The following is a 20477-nucleotide window of genomic DNA, read 5'->3' on the forward strand; positions in this document are numbered from 1 at the left end:
GTTATTCTCCGATAATCTCACACGTTAGAGACCTGGGAAATAGTTGAAAAATGTTGCTGCTATACAGTATATCAGATTGTTAACAGTGGAAATGATAAGTGGAATTAATAATAATTAACTATGTATGCTGCATAACATTTCTATGGTCATCATTATACCCAGTCAGTGCATGAGTAAAGAAGTGTAAAGGGGTTTTAATTAAATCTCTTCTCTGCCTGCAGTTTGCTATAAAAAAAAACAAATTGTGCCATATTCACCTTCCCCAGGTCCACCAGTGAGTCTCCGCCACTGTTGCCAGTGTCTGCCACGGGAACACTCTTTTAGAGCTGCTGAGCTGACGGATTGGCTGTCGCTCTGTCAAGGTGAAGTCAGCGCTGCAGCCAATACCAGTCACTGGGAACAGCAGCAGAGACTCACCGGCGGACCCAGTAACGCTGTATACAGTGCAGTTGGTTTGTTTTAAACAGCAAACTGCAGTCAGGGAAGAAATTTAGCTAAAAGGGAACAACCCCTTTAATGGGCTTGTCTGGAATGTATATATTGATGACCTATTTGACATCAGACACCCCCACCAAGGGGGCTGGGATAGTTCCAGAAGTTACTGAATATAAGTAATGTATTGGGTGGAGCACAGCGACCCCATACATTGATGGCTACAGCCAGGTACTGCACCTGGATAAACCCCAGTTAAGTACCAGTCCAGCTAGCAGCAGAGTTTTCTTTTGATGTGTATCAGTCTGTTTAAAAAAGGTATTCCTAATATACCTCAAAGGGAGCCTGTCATTTAAAAAAAATTCTATTAGCCTGCAGATATGGGGTTAATCTGAAGGTTTATAGCGTTCTGATGCCGTGTGGCCACCGCACTGAAAGCCCAGATATCAGGAGGAAATTAACTTTTTTCGTCCCAGCAGCCTCGGGCTTTCATCTGCTCCACAGTGCATCAGTGCTGAGCCAGGTGTCATTCAGTGCCGGTGACGTGTTTACAGCCTCCGCTCACAATGTACTGAGCGGTGACTTAAGCTGCGCCGTTTGCGCCTCTACGACTGGAAGCCTGAGGCTGTCGGGAGGAATAAAGATGATTTCCTCCTGGCAGCGGGGCTTTCAGTGCAGCGGAAGCACAGAGCCAGCATGCTATTAACCTGCAGATTAACCCCATATCTGCAGGTTAATATCGTTTTTTCCACATGACAGGTTCCCTTTAACATTGTTATCATGGGAACCTGCCCTCTTTTTCACTGTATAGGGCAATTGCGTTTACTCACTGTGCATGGAAAGGGTTCCTTCAAGTGAATACTGCTTTGTAAGGTAATGTATTTTTACCAAAGAGGGACAGTAACTAGCAATACAGAATATAATGGAGGGAATTAATCTGAAATATTTACCTGTTGAAACTTCTATAGTCTGGAGCCTCCACCTTGTTTCCCAGAGTGGGCATTTTGGGATATAGAGCCTCTAGGAGATCTGGGTCATTTACAATTGCTTCTTGCCAAGGAGACATGTAATACTTAGGAACTGCAGTCTCATTGAATTTTTCTGGAGGAATTTCTTTAAGTGGACCTGTGTATCCTGGATAAGTAAAGAAAAAGAATTGACAGTAATATGGCATTATGTTCAATTATGCAAAGGGCCTGCACTGAATTTTAAAAACATGTCTACTTTCTTGCAAAAACAGTACCACAGCTGCCCATAGGATGTGCATGGTACTGCTGCGTAACCTCATTCACTTCAGTAGAGCACAGACCAAGGGCATAGCTCTAGTAGGTGCAGAGGTTTCAGTCACTCTCAGGTCCTGGAGCCTTAAAGCACCACTCCAGCGTTTTTTTATGGAGTGGTGTTTCTAACTTAAGATACCAGACCCTGCTATCATACTCACCTGCCGCCGTCTTCCCCTTCTAATGCTGCCGCTCCTGTCGGACTCCGGAAGTTTGTGACCTGCCAGATTGCTCTAGTGTTTCATGGAGCGAGCCGGAGGTCACTCTTCAATACAATTCTATGAGAGCCTCGTTCTGGCTCACAAAGACTTTCATTGAGAGCTGACGTAACTTCTGATTTCCAACCTATCATAAATTGCTGTCGCAAGTTGTCAACGCAGGATCAGAGCAGCACCGAAAAAAGGGTGGGTATAAGACAGGGACCGCTCCAGCACTGAAAAAATATGCTGCAGTGGTGTTTTAAAGCTACAAATATCCCTTTGGCCTACGTGAGACGTCCAATACAATTAAAGACCTGTGATATTTGGGGGTCCTATTGGAGATTTTGAAATTAAGGCCCTATAGCTGGCCACTGGTTCAGTTACAAAATAGGCACAACCTGTGGACAGTAGTGGGACTTTTTGTGGGAGAAGGCAGCAAAGCTTCTGTAACCCTGTGCAACCCCTTTAAATATTTTAATTTATATATACAGTAATCTATGCATCCTGTTTTATTTTTACTCACAATGGCAAATGGGCACATATATACTCGTATGTGTCCTTATGTTTTATAATTTGTACATGAAAACTTTGCACCTAAATGGCCTGTTAAGACTTTTATATATATATATATATATATATATATATATATATATATATACAGTACAGAGCAAAAGTTTGGACACACCTTCTCGTTTAAAGATTTTTCTGTATTTTCATGACTATGAAAATTGTACATTCACACTGAAGGCATCAAAACTATGAATTAACACATGTGGAATTATATACTTAACAAAAAAGTGTGAAACAACTGAAAATATGTCATATATTTTAGGTTCTTCAAAGTAGCCACCTTTTGCTTTGATGACTGCTTTGCACATTCTTGGCATTCTCTTGATGAGCTTCAAGAGGTAGTCACCGGAAATAGTCTTCCAACAATCTTGAAGGAGTTCCCAGAGATGCTTAGCACTTCTTGGGCCTTTTACCTTCACTCTGCGGTCCAGCTCACCCCAAACCATCTCGATTGGGTTCATGTCTGGTGACTGTGGAGGCCAGGTCATCTGGCGTAGCACCCCATCACTCTACTCCTTGGTCAAATAGCCCTTACACAGCCTGGAGGTGTGTTTGGGGTCATTGTCCTGTTGAAAAATAAATGATGGTCCAACTAAACGCAAACTGGATGGAATAGCATGCCGCTGCAAGATGCTGTGGTAGCCATGCTGGTTCAGTATGCCTTCAATTTTGAATAAATCCCCAACAGTGTCACCAGCAAAGCACCCCCACACCATCACACCTCCTCCTCCATGCTTCATGGTGGGAACCAGGCATGTAGAGTCCATCCGTTCACCTTTTCTGCGTCGCACAAAGACACGGTGGTTAAAACCAAAGATCTCAAATTTGTACTCATCAGACCAAAGCACAGATTTCCACTGGTCTAATGTCCATTCCTTGTGTTCTTTGGCCCAAACAAGTCTCTTCTGCTTGTTGCCTGTCCTTAGCAGTGGTTAAAGTCTCCTCTTAACAGTTGTTGTAGAGATGTGTCTGCTGCTTTAACTCTGTGTGGCATTGACCTGGTCTCTAATCTGAGCTGCTGTTAACCTGCGATTTCTGAGGCTGGTGACTCGGATAAACTTATCCTCAGAAGCAGAGGTGACTCTTGGTCTTCCTTTCCTGGGGCGGTCCTCATGTGAGCCAGTTTCTTTGTAGCGCTTGATGGTTTTTGCAACTGCACTTGGGGACACATTTAAAGTTTGCCCAATTTTTCGGACTGACTGGCCTTCATTTCTTAAAGTAATGATGGCCATTCATTTTTCTTTGCTTAGCTGCTTTTTTCTTCCCATAATACAAATTCTAACAGTCTATTCAGTAGGACTATAAGCTGTGTATCCACCTGACTTCTGTACAACACAACTGATGGTCCCAACCCCATTTATAAGGCAAGAAATCCCACTTATTAAACCTGACAGGGCACACCTGTGAAGTGAAAACCATTTCCGGTGACTACCTCTTGAAGCTCATCAAGAGAATGCCAAGAGTGTGCAAAGCAGTCATCAAAGCAAAAGGTGGCTACTTTGAAGAACCTAGAATATAAGACATATTTTCAGTTGTTTCGCACTTTTTTGTTAAGTATATAATTCCACATGTGTTAATTCATAGTTTTGATGCCTTGAGTGTGAATGTACAATTTTCATAGTCATGAAAATACAGAAAAATCTTTAAATGAGAAGGTGTGTCCAAATTTTTGGTCTGTACTGTATATATATAGAAATATATATAGAAATGAAGGCCAGTCAGTCCGAAAAATTGGGCAAACTTTGAATGTGTCCCCAAGTGCAGTTGCAAAAACCATCAAGCGCTAGAAAGAAACTGGCTCACATGAGGACCGCCCCAGGAAAGGAAGGCCAAGAGTCACCTCTGCTTCTGAGGATAAGTTTATCCGAGTCACCAGCCTCAGAAATCGCAGGTTAACAGCAGCTCAGATTAGAGACCAGGTCAATGCCACACGGAGTTCTAGCAGCAGACACATCTCTACAACAACTGTTAAGAGTAGACTTTGTGCAGCAGGCCTTCATGGTAAAATAGCTGCTAGGAAACCACTGCTAAGGACAGGCAACAAGCAGAAGAGACTTGTTTGGGCTGAAGAACACAAGGAATGGACATTAGACCAGTGGAAATCTGTGCTTTGGTCTGATGAGTCCAAATTTGAGATCTTTGGTTCCAACCACCGTGTTTTTGTGCAACGCAGAAAAGATGAACGGATGGACTCTACATGCCTGGTTCCCACCGTTAAGCATGGAGGAGGAGGTGTGATGAGGTGGGGGTGCTTTGCTGGTGACACTGTTGGGGATTTATTCAAAATTGAAGGCATATTGAACCAGCATGGCTACCACAGCATCTTGCAGCGGCATGCTATTCCATCCGGTTTGCGTTTAGTTGGACCATCATTTATTTTTCAACAGGACAATGACTCCAAACATACCTCCAGGCTGTGTAAGGGCTATTTGACCAAGAAGGAGAGTGATGGGGTGCTACACCTGATGACCTGGCCTCCACAGTCACCAGACCTGAACCCAATCGAGATGGTTTGGGGTGAGCTGGACCCCATAGTGAAGGCAAAAGGGCCAACAAGTGCTAAGAATCTCTGGGAACTCCTTCAAGATTGTTGGAAGACCATTTCCGGTGACTACCTCTTGAAGCTCATCAAGAGAATGTCAAGAGTGTGCAAAGCAGTCATCAAAGCAAAAGGTGGCTACTTTGAAGAACCTAGAATATAAGACATATTTTCAGTTGTTTCACACTTTTTTGTTAAGTATATAATTCCACATGTGTTAATTCATAGTTTTGATGCCTTCAGTGTGAATGTACAATTTTCATACTCATGCAAATACAGAAAAATCTTTAAATGAGAAGGTGTGTCCAAACTTTTGGTCTGTACTATATATATATATATATATATATATATATATATATATATATATATATACATATACATATTTATATATATATATATATATATATATATATAACACTGCTGAAAAAAATAAAGGGAACACTCAAATAACACATCCTAAATCTGAATGAATGAAATATTCTCATTGAATACTTTGTTCTGTACAAAGTTGAATGTGCTGACAACAAAATCACACAAAAATCATCAATGGAAATCAAATTTATTAACCAATGTAGGCCTGGATTTTGAATCACCCCCAAAATTAAAGTTGAAAAAAACACTACAAGCTGATCCAACTTGGATGTAATGCCCTTAAAACAAGTCAAAATGAGGCTCAGTATTGTGTGTGGCCTCCAAGTGCCTGTATGACCTCCCGACAATGCCTGGGCATGCTCCTGATGAGGTTGCAGATGGTCTCCTGTGGGATCTCCTCCCAGACCTGGACTAAAGCATCCGCCAACTCCTGGACAGTCTGTGGTGTAACGTGACATTGGTGGATGGAGCGAGACATAATGTCCCAGATGTGCTCAATTTGATTCAGGTCTGGGGAACGGGCGGGCCAGTCCATAGCTTCAATGCCTTCATCTTGCAGGAACTGCTGACACACTCCAGCCACATGAGGTCTGGCATTGTCCTGCATTAGGAGGAAACCAGGGCCAACCGCACCAGCATATGGTCTCACAAGGGGTCTGAGTATCTCATCTCGGTACCTAATGGCAATCAGGCTACCTTTGGTGAGCACATGGAGGGCTGTGCGGCCCTCCAAAGAAATGCCACCCCACACCATTACTGACCCACAGCCAAACCGTTCATGCTGCAGGATGTTGCAGGCAGCAGATCGCTCTCCACAGCCTCTCCAGACTTTGTCACGTCTGTCACATGTGCTCAGTGTGAACCTGCGTTTATCTGTGAAGAGCACAGGGCACCAGTGGCGACTTTGCCAATCCTGGTGTTCTGTGGCAAATGCAAAGAATCCTGCACGATGTTGGGCTGTGAGCACAACCCCCATCTGTGGATGTCGGGCCCTCATACCACCCTCATGGAGTCGGTTTCTAACCGTTTGTGCAGACACATGCACATTTGTGGCCTGCTGGAGGTCATTTTGCAGGGTCTGGCAGTGCTCCTCCTGTTCCTCCTTGCACAAAGGCGGAGGTAGCGGTCCTGCTGCTGGGTTGTTTCCCTCCTACGGCCCCCTCCACGTCTCCTGGTGTACTGGCCTGTCTCCTGGTAGCGCCTCCAGCCTCTGGACACTACGCTGACAGACACAGCAAACCTTCTTGCCACAGCTCGCATTGATGTGCCATCCTGGATGAGCTGCACTGCCTGAGCAACTTCTGTGGGTTGTAGAGTCCGTCTCATGCTACCACAAGTGTGAAAGTACAACCAACATTCAAAAGTAACCAAAACATCAGCCAGAGAGCATTGGTACTGAGATGTGGTCTGTGGTCCCCACATGCAGAGCCACTCCTTTATTGAGGGTGTCTTGATAATCGCCAATAATTTCCATCTATTGTCTATTCCATTTGCACAACAGCATGTGAAATTGATTGTCAATCAGTGTTGCTTCCTAAGTGGACAGTTTGATTTCACAGAAGTTTGATTTACTTGGAGTTATATTCTGTTGTTTAAGTGTTCCCTTTATTTTTTTGAGCAGTGTATATATACGTTTAGATCAAATATATTTCACACCCATCGCAAACAACGTACAGGATCGCATAATGGGTCTAGAAAATTTCCAACTCTTTTTGTATGCAATGATGACACAAGAAGTGTTCAGAAGCATGGTGGATTCCACACACAAGACTAAGATCACATTTACAATGCCATGCACTGGCTAAAGTGATGTACGCCATCACTGGGCTTCACAGTGGAAATACTTTCTCAGGATGATGAGTAAAGGTTCACCATTTGGAAACCTGACGGAGGAGTCTGAGATTGGTAAATTCCGTAGGAACACTCCATGTTGTGCTATATAGCACCAACCGGAAAGTTTATTGGAGGAAGGATAAAGTCATCTACAGAACAGGCAAAGCTGGGCAGAGAGCTGGCATTTATAACTGAGTCATAAGTAGTAAAGGAAAAATAGTCAGAAAAAAAGAGAAATAATGATGATTAGGAATTCAAAGAAATGGAAGGGGATAACACATAAGCAGGGTCTAGGTTACAGATAAAAAAAGCAAGGGAAGGCCAAAATAAAATCTGAGAAATGTTTCTCTTAATAATGCCTCAAAAAATAAATACAGACCTCGCTATCAGTGTGTAATAAGCAGGAGGTTGTGGCACTGAATGATTCACACACAGAGGTTCTATGCTCGGAATCAGGGTAGATACAAAAAAAAAACAGGCATGGATAGAGATAAGTGAGAAGAAACTGGAGGACATAGAGTTCAGCCTTTTGGCCGGCTCGCAGTATATTTTGAAAGGATATATAATAATTTGTACACTGTACAGCAGCGAATGGAAATCAAGAGAAGTATAATGAAGCTACAAAGAGCAAGTAACATACTTTTACCACTTCATAATACTTTATGGTGTAAGACTACAGTAGCTGCACACTATTTTCCGGGTGAGGCTGTGAATGTTAGGAATTCTTCATTTAGGGTGGATCTGTATAAAATAAGCTAAGAATGATGCTTTTTTCGGAAAGCTGCTTTGTCTACTTAATTAAGGGATTATTAGCAGAGTTTTTCCATGCCAAACTCTACTAAGAAAAACACAAAATCATCAGAGCTTGAAGGTCTGTACATTTCTAGGTGTCAGCCATGTATTTCGCTGAACCTTGAGGTTACAGAGTTTCTATACAATATGTATGTATGTATAAATCAATCTGGAAGGTCTTGCCTTCTCTTTTCATTTTGTAGATGTGGCTTATTTTGTTGTATGTCTTGGCCACATGAAAAAATATTTTGGGTCACCAAAAATTCATGCAGCATTTTTATTTGTCGTCCAGAATGGTTTTACTAAATATTTAATGCCAGTGCCACTGATACATGTGTGCATATTAAACAAACTTACTGTAAAGGATTGGGTAAAAATTTGTAACGGAACCATATTTTAATCATTTAATTTTTAAATAATCAGTAATATTATTGAAGAACCCCAAAATACTGTATACTGACCACAGACAGACCATAAGATAGCACATATGCATTCCTACCAACCATCCCGGATCCAGCAGAACAATCCCGAATGTGACATGCAGAAGTAGTGCAGTTACTTCAAAAGCATCCAACAACTATTAGAGGGGTTAACAAAGTCACAGAAGACAGGGAGTGTTTTAGCAGAGCCCCAGGGGGATTGTGGGGAAGTTGTTTACTGTCTGGCTAGAGCTGAAGAGAAAGGTGGTGTATGATCTGTATCTCACAGAAGGCAAGGTAATCTAAACACAGGTCAGATAGACTCCCTGAGCTAACAGTGCAGAGTAGTATCGGGCAGAAAGATAAGGACTTGAAGTAATCCTGTCATAGGGATCATCTCCCTCATCAGACCCCCCCCCCTCCATCTCCATGCACGATAAAGAATGCTGTGTACTATTGAGTCCTTGTGAAGGAAAAGCCTGTGGTTGTGTATGCATTAAAACTGTGCTGTATTGTGCTACTGGATAGACTGTGTACTACTGTGCTGCAAAGGAGACTGTACTGTTGTTACTGGAGCCTGTTGCTCAAAGAGACATTTACACTGCACTGGCCATGTCTCATTAAATGTTACTGTTCTACCGTTTCTGAGGACTCTTGTCAAATGTGTCTGGTCAGCAACTGAATCTATTGTGTGCCTGAGAGAAGCTGCAGCCTATGGTCGCCCTGAGTAATGATTCCCCCAGGATTCCCACGGTCTCGCCCCTATCTGAACTTAGGCGGCAATCATGTAATAAGAATGTCCTGCTGTTCCGAGAGGTCGATGGTATGCCCCGACTTCAACTTCATCGGTATTTTAGTTGGCTGTAATTGTGGAGCATGGATCCAACAGGCCCTTGCTTCACTATTGTGTCCATTGTGTCTACGGTAGAGCCTGAAGGTCCTGCAAGGACTTTTGAGAATGTCTTGTGAATTGATGGCAACGCATACAAAGAACAGTTGTAATCCAGGAGGTGCAAGCAGAGATGTGACAGGAAAGTGTGAAGTGTGTGATCATACCGTGTTTGAGGGAATGTACTGAGGGGGCATCATACTGTGTGTGCGGTGGAATTGTGGGGACATTATATTGTGAGTGTTTTTTTTGGGGGGGAAGGGGTATAATATTGTGTGCGCCGGACTTTGAGGATCATCATACTGTGCACTTTTTGTAAAAGGAGGAATTTGCAGGCATCATGCTCTGTGGTGGCATCATACTGTGTGTGAGGGACTTTAGGAGCATCATATTGATTGGAGGGAATTTTATGACATTATAATGTGTAGGGGGTGACTGTGGGGGCAACATACTTTGTGGGGGTACTATGGGAGCATACACATACTCGATGCATCAGCACACTGTGACTAATGAATACATGAACTCCAATAGTGCTATAAACTTTTAAAACATAAGGTACTTAGTACTAAGTACCTTACGTTTTTAATGTTTATACCAATATTGAAGTTCATATATTCATTACTCGCAGTGTGCTGACGCATCGTGCATGTATATATTTGTATATTGGCCACATAGCATATTTATACACCTTTGCATTTAATACTAAAGGTGTGCGGGCCCTATTTTTTCTTTTTTTGGGGAACTGTGGGGGCATCATACTGTGTGTGTTGGGGAATGTACTGTTCTGGGCATCATACTGTGTGTGGGGGAATCATACTGTGTGAGGGGATGTATAGTGGGGGACATCATACTGTGTGTGTGAGAATGTAATTTGGAGAATGTACTGTGAGGTATTTTATATTGTGTAAGGGAATTTATTGTGGGGGCATTATACTATGTAAGGGAATATACTGTGGTGGCATAATACTGTGCATAGTGGATAGTGGGAGCATCATACTGTGTGTAGGAGGACTGTGGGGGAATCATACTGTGTGTGGGTGATTATTGGGGAATCATACTGTGTGAAAGAGGGTTTGTGTGTGCATCAATCTGTATGTGGAGGTCTGTGTTGGGCATCATTCTGTATAGGGGGCATTGTGTGGGCATCACATTGTGGGGGCATTATTTTATGTGCGGGGACTGTGGTGGGCATCATTCTCTAAGTATTATAGTGGGAGTATCATACTATGTGTGGGGGACTGTAGGGGCATCATGCTGTATGTTGGGTAGAAATCTACTATGAGAATGTCATACTGTATGGGTGAATGTACTGTGTGGACATCATACTGTGTATGGGGGAATGTATTCTGTGGGCCATCATACTATGTATGTGGGGAGGACTATTATACTCTGTGTAGGGGAATGTACTGTGGAGGGCATTATTCTGTTTGTGTGGAGGATTGTACTGTGGGTTCTCATACTGTGTGTGGTATTATACTGTGTGTCAGGGAAAGTACTGTAGGGGTCATTATAGTGTGTGTGTTTGTGTATGTGTCTGTGAGTGAATATTCTGTAGGGGTCATTATAGTGTATGTGTATGCGGGGGGGGGGGGCACTGTGGAACTTTGGGTTTCAGAAGGAGCAATATTTCCATTTGTGCACATACAAAGGTCCGGACGAAATTAGGGAAGCGGCTTAGTGTGAAATATAAATTGCAACAATGGACTATGCTGTATGTGTGCCTTTTCCCTGTGTTTTAAAGTTGAAAGGTATGCATATAAAGTATACACTGTGAGAATAGGGATAAGAGGCCGGACAAATCCTGCGTGCCTAATATCTGTTAACCTTGAAAACAACATCAGGGAAACGGCTAGTTATCAAAGCTCCATGTTTTACAGATCTCGTGATCTGTTATAGGTAGACGTAAAACAATGTTTCCGTTGTCTTAGGCCACTTTAAGTGACCATGAGATAGCATGTTGGATTTCCAATAGCCAAACCTTTTGTTCACTTTGAGATTAGCCGCTTGGAGAGGCTCCCTCATAGACCACACAGCGCTTGGCTGAGACGACCATTCCTGTCTATGGAAGCGTTGAGGGAGATAGCTGTCTGTTGAATAATTGTACAGCAGACAATTATCTAATGTGTATGGGAGGCATTATTATGAATTCTTATTAATTTATCCTTTCAGTTTCCTATTATGGCTCATTCAGACGTCGGCGCCATTCGGAGCAAGCACGGCCCGCTAATGCAAGGACTGGCCGGAGGCTCTCCTGACCCGAGCATGACAGATTCATATATTTCTATGAAGCTGTCACCCTCATGTTGGGAGACTCGCAGTCAATCCATGCATTGCCGTCCTATCTCGGACCAATTTCCACATTTTAAAGCATCTTACTAGCTGTGAGTCCATGTTTGGGATCAGTTTCTTCTCAGCCCTTATTCACACAGGACATCACTATGACGCAGGGTAAGGTTTTAATATTAGAGGTTAGGACTATCCCGAGCTTGGGTACACCTTGACGTTGGTGGGATGGCTTCTACGCTTTTTTTTAATCAAAAACAGTGTTTACTATGTACCCAATGTTATTTATATGCACTATTGCTTTTACTTATTTATTTACAGCAGAGTATTTATTTTATTTATTTTGTTTCCGTCTTGGTTTTTTTTCTGATTTCCACAGATATCTGAATGAGCCCCAAGGGGAAAATGAAGCATAACTGACATATATACAGAGAAAGAACGTGTAGCCCACACTGTTGAGGAAGGGTCTCATAGAAAATAGGGCAATTGTTCTATGATGATGGCTAATGATAAATAAGGTCCAGGAAGGGAATAACCTTAACAGTTCCTGTTATAACATCTTAAATCTGCTTTATATCACAGACAGATGTTTCCCTATTTAACATTCATTACTAATCAAACAAAATTACATGAGGTGAGCTGGCTGTGAATCTAGTATTTTCCACAATTCAGGATGGATGACAGTAACTGTGAAAAAAAATCCAAAATGTAGATGTGATATGTGTGAGTATAATTCCTGGAGACAGAGCATAGTGATGTCAGTACAGGCGGCTGCCTTAGGTACGCACGTTACATGTCATTATGTAATCAAATTGATAAGTGATATCTCATCTGATCCCAGGAGAAACTCTTACTATTTCTTCTCATTATCACTTGGAAACTGAAGACAGAGTGTTCAACATAACTATACGCTACAGTCACAATGCGTCTATGCTTTAGATAGAGAAAACTCTTTCAATTGCATTTCACACAGATTACAAATAAAATAATAATCTAATTCAGGTTATTATGCAATATTGTGAATTATCCAATGATAAAAACCACAGGAATGTGCAAGAATAATATTTACCTGGTGCAATGTTTTCAGGGTTTGGAGGGCTCCTTGGGTCTGGGGTATTGGGAGGTGTTAGTGGAGCTGTTGGTTGGACGGATTCAGTGGAAATGTCATTTGTCTTGCCATTGTGATTAAACGGATTTTGCTAGAAGAAAAATGTAAATACAGAGTTACTTCATAGGTTTACAAGGTTAGATGTTCATTAATTAAATCAGAAGGCAGCATGCAGCTGCTACTCAACCTCCATTTTATATCATTCCACCCATACAACGCCCTTTACCCCATTTCCGCTTCCAACAAAGATCAGCTACCGGTGTAATATTTGTCGCATGATGTCCATTGAGTAAAGAGTATTAAAGAAAATAGGAGTACAGAATTGCAATATAACCTTTATTAATCATAAAGGTGAAATCCAGTTTAAATGATCTTCCTATGGCATTTGGGAATCTTACAATAGTAAAGTCTGTGATCTCGGGCAACCACAGATTTGCAGAATGAAAGAGCTTAAGCAGATGGAACGAAACCAAAGTTGAATTTAAAACTAAATGTCTATTTAATCTAACAATCTAATCACTTTTCTAATTTACTTCAGTTAAAAATTCCCTACTGTTCCTTCTCTACTGTAGCTTCCCATCTAGTTTTATTTATTTATGTTTTACTTCCAATGATGTTACTTTGAGAATCCCCAGTGCATGCTGGGCTACTCACATATCATTAGGGGGAAGGTGCTGCGGTCACTGCTGCAGCTGCTGTCTCCTCCCTGAACCTAGTGTCATCAGTGACGTCTGCTTCAGGGGTTGGGCTAGTCCCTGCTCTACTGAGTATGTGCGAGTTGTCCATTCCAACACCTGCACTATATTCCTTTAAATGTACACTGACATTGCGCTCCTTCACTGGCTTTAACGAAAAGTGACAAGCCGACCAGAGAGCACACTGTGAGACGTCACCATCATAAAGTGAGGCATCATCAGTGACGTCTGTTTTGGAAGCTGAGCTGCTGCTTGCTCTCCTTGCTCGCCGAGTTCTTTCCTCTTCAATGTGCACTGACAGTGCACTCTCTTGCTCATCACTTTTCTTTTGAGCCTGCGAGGAGTGCAATGTCAGTGAGCATTCGTAGGAATATACAGCAGGGAGCGCACACTGACGATGTGTCAGAATTAACAACCTGTGCATGCTTGGTTGAGCAGGGAGAAGCCAGCCCCTGTTAAATGCAGCCAAGACACTCTGATGATGTCCTGCTTGAGTATCTTAGCATGCACTTGGAATTTCCAAATGAAATGTCATTGGAAGTTAAAAAAAAGAAAAAAAGCAGACAGGAAGTTAGAGTAAAGAAGAGGTGGGGAATTTTAAATTGAAGTACATTAGAAAGGTGATTAGATTTTTAAATTAAATAGAGATTTAGTATGAATTTTAACTTTGGTTTTGGACCACCCTTTTAAATCCTTTGGCATTTCTTAGAGATTTCCATGAAGGAAAATAGGGCACAATAAGCCAATAGCCGAATGGTCAGAATGTTGTGTTCGAGTGTTAACAGCAGATATCTATGAGCATTGCGTAAGCTAGGAAATATCTGTGCCTATGTGCTGGTCACAAGTGGTCGGGATAAATATGGTTCTAGCATATTTGTAAAAGTCCAAGATATTACATAATTTATCCTAACTGGTAAATAACTTAAAAATGATATCCTACAATTGCTCACTAGCCACAAGATTTTTACATATCAACAACTGTACCAGCATAGTGATTTTTTTAACCTTTATAACCACAAGAAAAGTTACACAAATAACAATACTTCAATTAATAATGCATAATTATAATGCCACATATCCAGCAATATAAATAACAATTATATCTACAGCTTCTGTGTATACAATCAGTGGTAAGGATATTAAATGTAAAAGCCACCACACGCCATGCCAATAAACCACATGACACACTGCCCAATACCAGGAGTACTTAAGTATTGTTAAAATCATCTCTATGGAGTCTTTTGCATTTTTTTTCCACTCAGTGATTGTTGTATTTACTGTGATAGAATTTTATGATGCTCTTGTTATACCTTGTAATATGGAATTTTATACTGCCCTAGTGGGTGTTTATTATTGTGGTGTTTTAGAGTATTTTAGCAGTTGTTTGTGTTACTTTTTATGATATAAATTCTTTACAATCGTGATGTTGTTACAATTGTTGATAGGCTAATGAGCAATGGTAGAATATTATACATTTTTAAATAATCTTTATTGATATAATATTGAAGCAATGGGGTCTTATGGTCCAGTTTTGGTCACTAACATAAAAATACTAGTATTATTTAGTCACATCACCCCAAAAAACTGAACAAGAAGTGGTCAAAAAGTCAGATGTGCCCCAAAACTTTACCAATTAAAAAGGAAATTTAATTTTTTTTTTAGTTTGTCAAAAGTGGTAAATCATGAAAAAACTAGTACATGAGATCAGTAAACACATAACAATGACAAAATTGTGTTGCTTTTTTTTTTTCTCATTCCACCCCACATGCTTATGAGAGACTCGGACTTGATCTTTTAATAATTTCCTAATCCTGAAGTTGATTATACATATCAGATAAAAGTTGTCCAAATTCACTTCTTTTTCCTAGATGGTCAGGCAATTATATGGAGGCTTGTCGACTTACCTACGACGTCCAAAATGGTTTCAACATGGCTAATTATTTGGTGCCAGAGAACTTAACCAATTGCATAAACTGAGCATGCATATAATAGAAATATTTAGATTTTTGAATGATATAACTCTGTTTTATATATATATATATATATATATATATATATATAGACTGAGAGTGAAGAAGAATGAGTTCATAGTGATACTGATTCAGAGTAGTGTGATATAAATAATTTGGAGTATCCTACAGATGTTTATATGATCAGGTCCTGTAGGGCAGGTGTAGCACCCATTGTACATTTGTTTAGCACACATTGCACATACTGTATGTAGGATCATGTTATGTTCAGCTGTATCTGTCTAACTTCAGCGTGTCAGTCAGTGGAATATGCGGTAAAGTGTTGGTATGAGGAAGTAACCGGTGCTCCTGCTTACAATGTGACGTAATGTTAAGATACTGTGGTTGTGAGTTTCCCATATAAGTAATACCTGGAAGCATCTCATCCTGATGTCACTGCGCGGAGCTGCATCAGTGGTGAGAATTACATAACATTATATAACACATTAATGCTATCTAAGCTGCTGCCAACACACACATTACCCTGGGCTCACATCCTTTTCCTCTCCGAATTACATATTATAAAAGGAATACAATTGAAGTAACATTAAAAGACGTGGTTACTTCCTTATAATTTACATACACTAAGTGCACAATTATTAAACAATTCGTATTTTTGATGATTAATTTTATTATTGAATAACTACAGAGCTGTCAATCCAAAAGGATAATAAACCTGAAATCTGAATATTTAAGAAAGTAAAAGTGAGGTTTTGTCTTTCTTAGGAGAATATCCTATGTGTGCAGAATTATTGGGCAACTATTAGTGTGCTAAATTATTATATAACAATTAGAACATTTTCCAGCCGATTCTTGATTTAAATATTTGAAAAATGTTTATTCCACATCGTAAAAATTGGCACTCACAATAAATCCAAGCATGATGTAGTTTGCTACATGTTCAGGCTAAAAAAGTCCTTTAAACGTTTGATGGTCCTGTGATCACATTGCAATATCTTAGCAATTTCAAGAGTGCTGCATCCCTCTGTAACAATTTTTGACTTTGCAGAGCTAGACACGGCACCACTATCAGTATTCGGTCAGTATTTTTTCTCAGGAGTGGGTGATAAAAACAGAATTGTTGCACTTGTTTCTATTATACATTTTCTCTGATTGTTCCTCATCTGGTTTTGGCTCCCACTCCTGAGAAAAAAAACTGACCGAATACTGACCAAATACAGATAGAGGGGCCGTGGCCTTAAAGAGGTTGTCTGCTACTTTATCATTGATGACCTCTCCGACACCTGGCACCCTCTCCGTCGATCAGCTGCTCCCGGTGTCGGCGGTGGCCGCTGTCCAGAGCTGCTCAATTGCGGAGCTGCTCTGTTTTCTGATAGTGGCTGCTGCAGGGTACTGCACATCCGCCTGCTACTCAAATCAATAGGTGTCGGATGTGCAGTACCCGTCAGAAGACGGAGCAGCTCTACAATTGAAGATCAGCTGATCGGCGGGGGTACCAGGTGTCAGACCCCAACCGACCAGACATTGATGACCTATCATAAGGACAGGTCATCAATGATAAAGTAGTAGACAACCTCTTTAAATAAGTTAAATTTCTTTTTTGGCCCATTTTGCCTAAGGAAAACAAGCAGCCTAATTATTCTGCACATCTTGATGAAGGGCATTGAATCCTTAGGGTTCACCCTCCCTCATTACACAAATACACATCACCTGATCTGCTTGAAAATCTGCATAAAAATGATGATATGGCGAAAATACTCACTTTTCTAATAATTCTGCGTAGTATCATATGTACACCAACCACTTCAACCGTGTTTATTTATCCTCCTCCCGCTTTGTTTGAAGGAACATTCAATACTCAATTTCTAACCAAATAAAATACTTCCATTTCCATTTTAGCAATTTGGAGAAATATATAGATAGCCCCTTGTAGCCAGTAATATAGGAAGCGAGATCATACGACAATGGAACAATAGTCACCAATGGAAACAAACCACACCATAATCCAAGTTGCCATACAATAAATATACCCAGCTCTCCTAAGTGTGGATATATCTGTTCCCTTCACTTTGGAAAAAAAGGAAGTTATTACGAGTCCGGGTGGTGGAACCTCTGTGCTTCGGTGAAAGAAGGGACCAGAGGGGCGAGACTAAGTGCCTACACTGCCCGACCAAGGTGACACGGCGGCTTAGTCGACTCTGTGAACCAGGGAGGAACCGGGCAGGTGGACCAGGTGCCACTCTAGGACCGACCTTGTGTGAGAGCAGGTGACTACCATGGGTCAGATGGCAGGAACTGACCGGTACAGCGGATGAGCATGGCAGGAAGGCTGACGGGTGGACCGGGTAGACAAGCAGGCTGGTTCGAGCAGGCGGGCATAGCAGGTAACTGGCAGGTGCTCCGGGTAGACTGGCGGGTGGGCACGACAGGTAACAGGCAAGTGCTCCAGGTAGGCAGACTGGCGGGCATGGCAAGTTACAGACAGGTGCTCCAGGTAAGCTGGCTGGCGGGCACAACTGTAGACAGACTGGAGGACAGAACTGTTAGACAGCCTGGTGGGCTGGACTGACAGACAGACTGGCAGGCAGGACTGACAGGCAGCGGGACCTGAGGGCTGGAGCAAGTGTTTAGCACATGGAACAACAACCTTGCACAGGCACCTCCATTTTAGAGGAGGTGTCTTATATAGGGGAAGTCCTCCAGCCATTGGCCGGGGACTCTATAGGACGGCACACGTGGCCCCTTTAAGAGAGAGGGAGCGTGCACCCTAAGCACAGTGCCTGGGAAGCTGCGCGAAGAGTGCACCACAGCAGCAGGGGAGCGGGAAGACGCTGGACCTGAAACGGCGTCTCTGCCCGGCAGGAGGCAGAGACACCGATGCTACAGTACCCCCCCTTTACGCCCCTCTTCTTTAGGCCCGCAAGAAATTTTTTAAGAAGATGAGGGGCATGAATGTTCTCCCTGGGTTCCCAAGACCTCTCCTCAGGGCCAAACACCTTCCAATCCACAAGAAAGAAAGTCTTTCCTCTTACCCTCTTGGTGGCCAAAATGTTTTCTACCTCAAAGACGTCCTCAGCAGAGACTGGAGCTGGAGCGGTACCTGTATCGTCAGAGAAAGAATTAAGGACAACAGGTTTGAGGAGGGATACATGAAAGAAGTTGGGAATCCGTAAGGTGACCGGGAGTTTCAGCTTGTAAGCCACGGGATTGATCTGGTTCAGAACCTCGAACGGACCGATGAACCGCGCACCCAACTTATAGGAAGGTATCTTGAGACAAACATATTTGGAGGAAAGCCAGATCTTGTCTCCCGGATGGAATTGAGGTGGATCCAGACGTCTCTTATCAGCATGCTTCTTCATCCGCTCGGAGGACTGAAGAAGTGCAGATCTAGTGTCTTCCCAAATAGCCGAAAATTCGCTGACCAGAGACTAAGCGGCAGAATTGTCCACTGAAGAGGAAACGGGAAACGGAATCTGGGGGTGTTGACCGTAGATCACAAAGAACGGGGATTTAGAAGAAGACTCGCTCTCATGGATGTTATAGGAGAACTCGGCCCATGGCAGGAGCTCAACCCAATCGTTATGATGAGCGTTGACAAAGTGCCGAAGAAAGCTGATAAGGACCTGGTTGATATGTTCCACTTGACCATTGGATTGAGGCTGATAAGCAGAGGAGAAATCCAAGGAGACATCCAGCAGCTTACACGTAGCTCTCCATAAGCGCAAAGTGAACTGAACCCCGCGATCAGACACAATGTGGAGAGATAGGCCATGAAGACAAAAAATGTGATGGATGAAGTCCTTAGCCAGCACAGATGCAGACGGAAGACCAGGCAGAGGGATGAAGTGGGCCATTTTAGAAATGCGGTCAGTGACCACCCAAATGATGGTACAACCGACAGAAACAGGGAGATCCGTAATGAAGTTCATTGCAATGTGTTGCCATGGAGCGGAAGGCACGGGGAGAGGAAGGAGACGGCCGGATGGAAGGTGCCTGGAACCTTGTTACGGGCACAGGAGGAACAAGTCGCGACGAAGTTTATAACATCCTTGCACAGGGAAGGCCACCAGTAATGTCGGGCGATGAGCAGAAAGGTCTTCCTCTGGCTAGCATGATCGGCTAGTTTGGATGAATGGCCCCAGAGTAGAACCTTCTTATGATCCGTAACCGCTACAAAGGTCTTACCGGGTGGAAGATGAGACAAGTCAAACGGAGCCACAGTCAATACTTTGGAGGGGTCAATGATATGTAGAGGCTCCTCCTCTTGGTCAGAAGACAGGAATTAGCGGGATAAAGCGTCAGCCTTAATGTTCTTGTCCGCCGGGCGGTAATGCAGAGTGAAGCAGAATCGAGCAAAGAATAGAGACCACCTGGCCTGAGGCGGATTTAATCTTTGGGCGTTCTGCAAATAAGCAAGGTTTTTGTGATCAGTGTAGATGACCACCGGGTGCAGAGCCCCCTCCAGAAAGTAGCGCCACTCCTCCAGCGCTAATTTGATGGCCAGCAGCTCACGATCTCCTATGGAGTAGTTGCGCTTGGACGAGGAGAAGAGCTTGGAGAAGAAGCCGCAGGTTACCATTCTCCCGGAGAAGGATTTCTGGGTGAGCACTGCTCCGGCTCCAGAGGAGGATGCATCAACCTACAGGAAGAACTGCTTGTTGCAATCCGGACGGTGTAGCACAGGAGCGGAGGAGAAGGCTTGTTTTAGGGAGACGAAGGCCTCCTCCGCTTCGGAAGTCCATTCCCTGGGATTTGCTCTTTTACGGGTGAGGGCGGGGATGGGAGCAGTCCGGGAGGAGAAATGAGTAATGAAGAGGCGGTAATAATTTGCGAAGCCCAGGAATCGCTGACCCCACCGGCAGAGACCTTCTCGGGATCCATCCGCAGACCAGTCTTGGAGATAATATAGCCCAGGAACGGTAGAGAGGTCTGCTCAAAGAGGCATTTCTCGAATTTAGCATATAGGAGATTCTGCCGGAGCCTTAGCAGAACCTGACGAACATCCCTCTGGTGAGAGGGCAGATCCGGAGAGAAGACCAAGATATCGTCCAGATACACCACCACACAAGAATACAGGAGATCACGGAAGATG

General features: G+C 42.8%; 1 protein-coding gene across 1 annotated transcript in view; it reads right to left on the bottom strand.

Annotated features, from left to right (window-relative positions):
• The window catches only part of MYOZ2 (myozenin 2), a 143856-nt gene that overhangs the window by 15911 nt on the left and 107468 nt on the right, over positions 1-20477 (bottom strand). The window contains exons 4-5 of the mRNA XM_073655423.1: positions 12679-12808; positions 1383-1566 (exon numbers count right to left, since the gene is read on the bottom strand). Of these exons, the coding sequence (XP_073511524.1) occupies positions 1383-1566; positions 12679-12808 (314 nt within the window). The remainder of the gene's footprint in view (positions 1-1382; positions 1567-12678; positions 12809-20477) is intronic.

Source organism: Phyllobates terribilis, unplaced genomic scaffold (assembly GCF_046119375.1).
Source record: "Phyllobates terribilis strain yellow unplaced genomic scaffold, ASM4611937v1 Scaffold_1__5_contigs__length_1240528914, whole genome shotgun sequence".
NCBI classification, from domain to species: Eukaryota; Metazoa; Chordata; class Amphibia; order Anura; family Dendrobatidae; genus Phyllobates; species Phyllobates terribilis.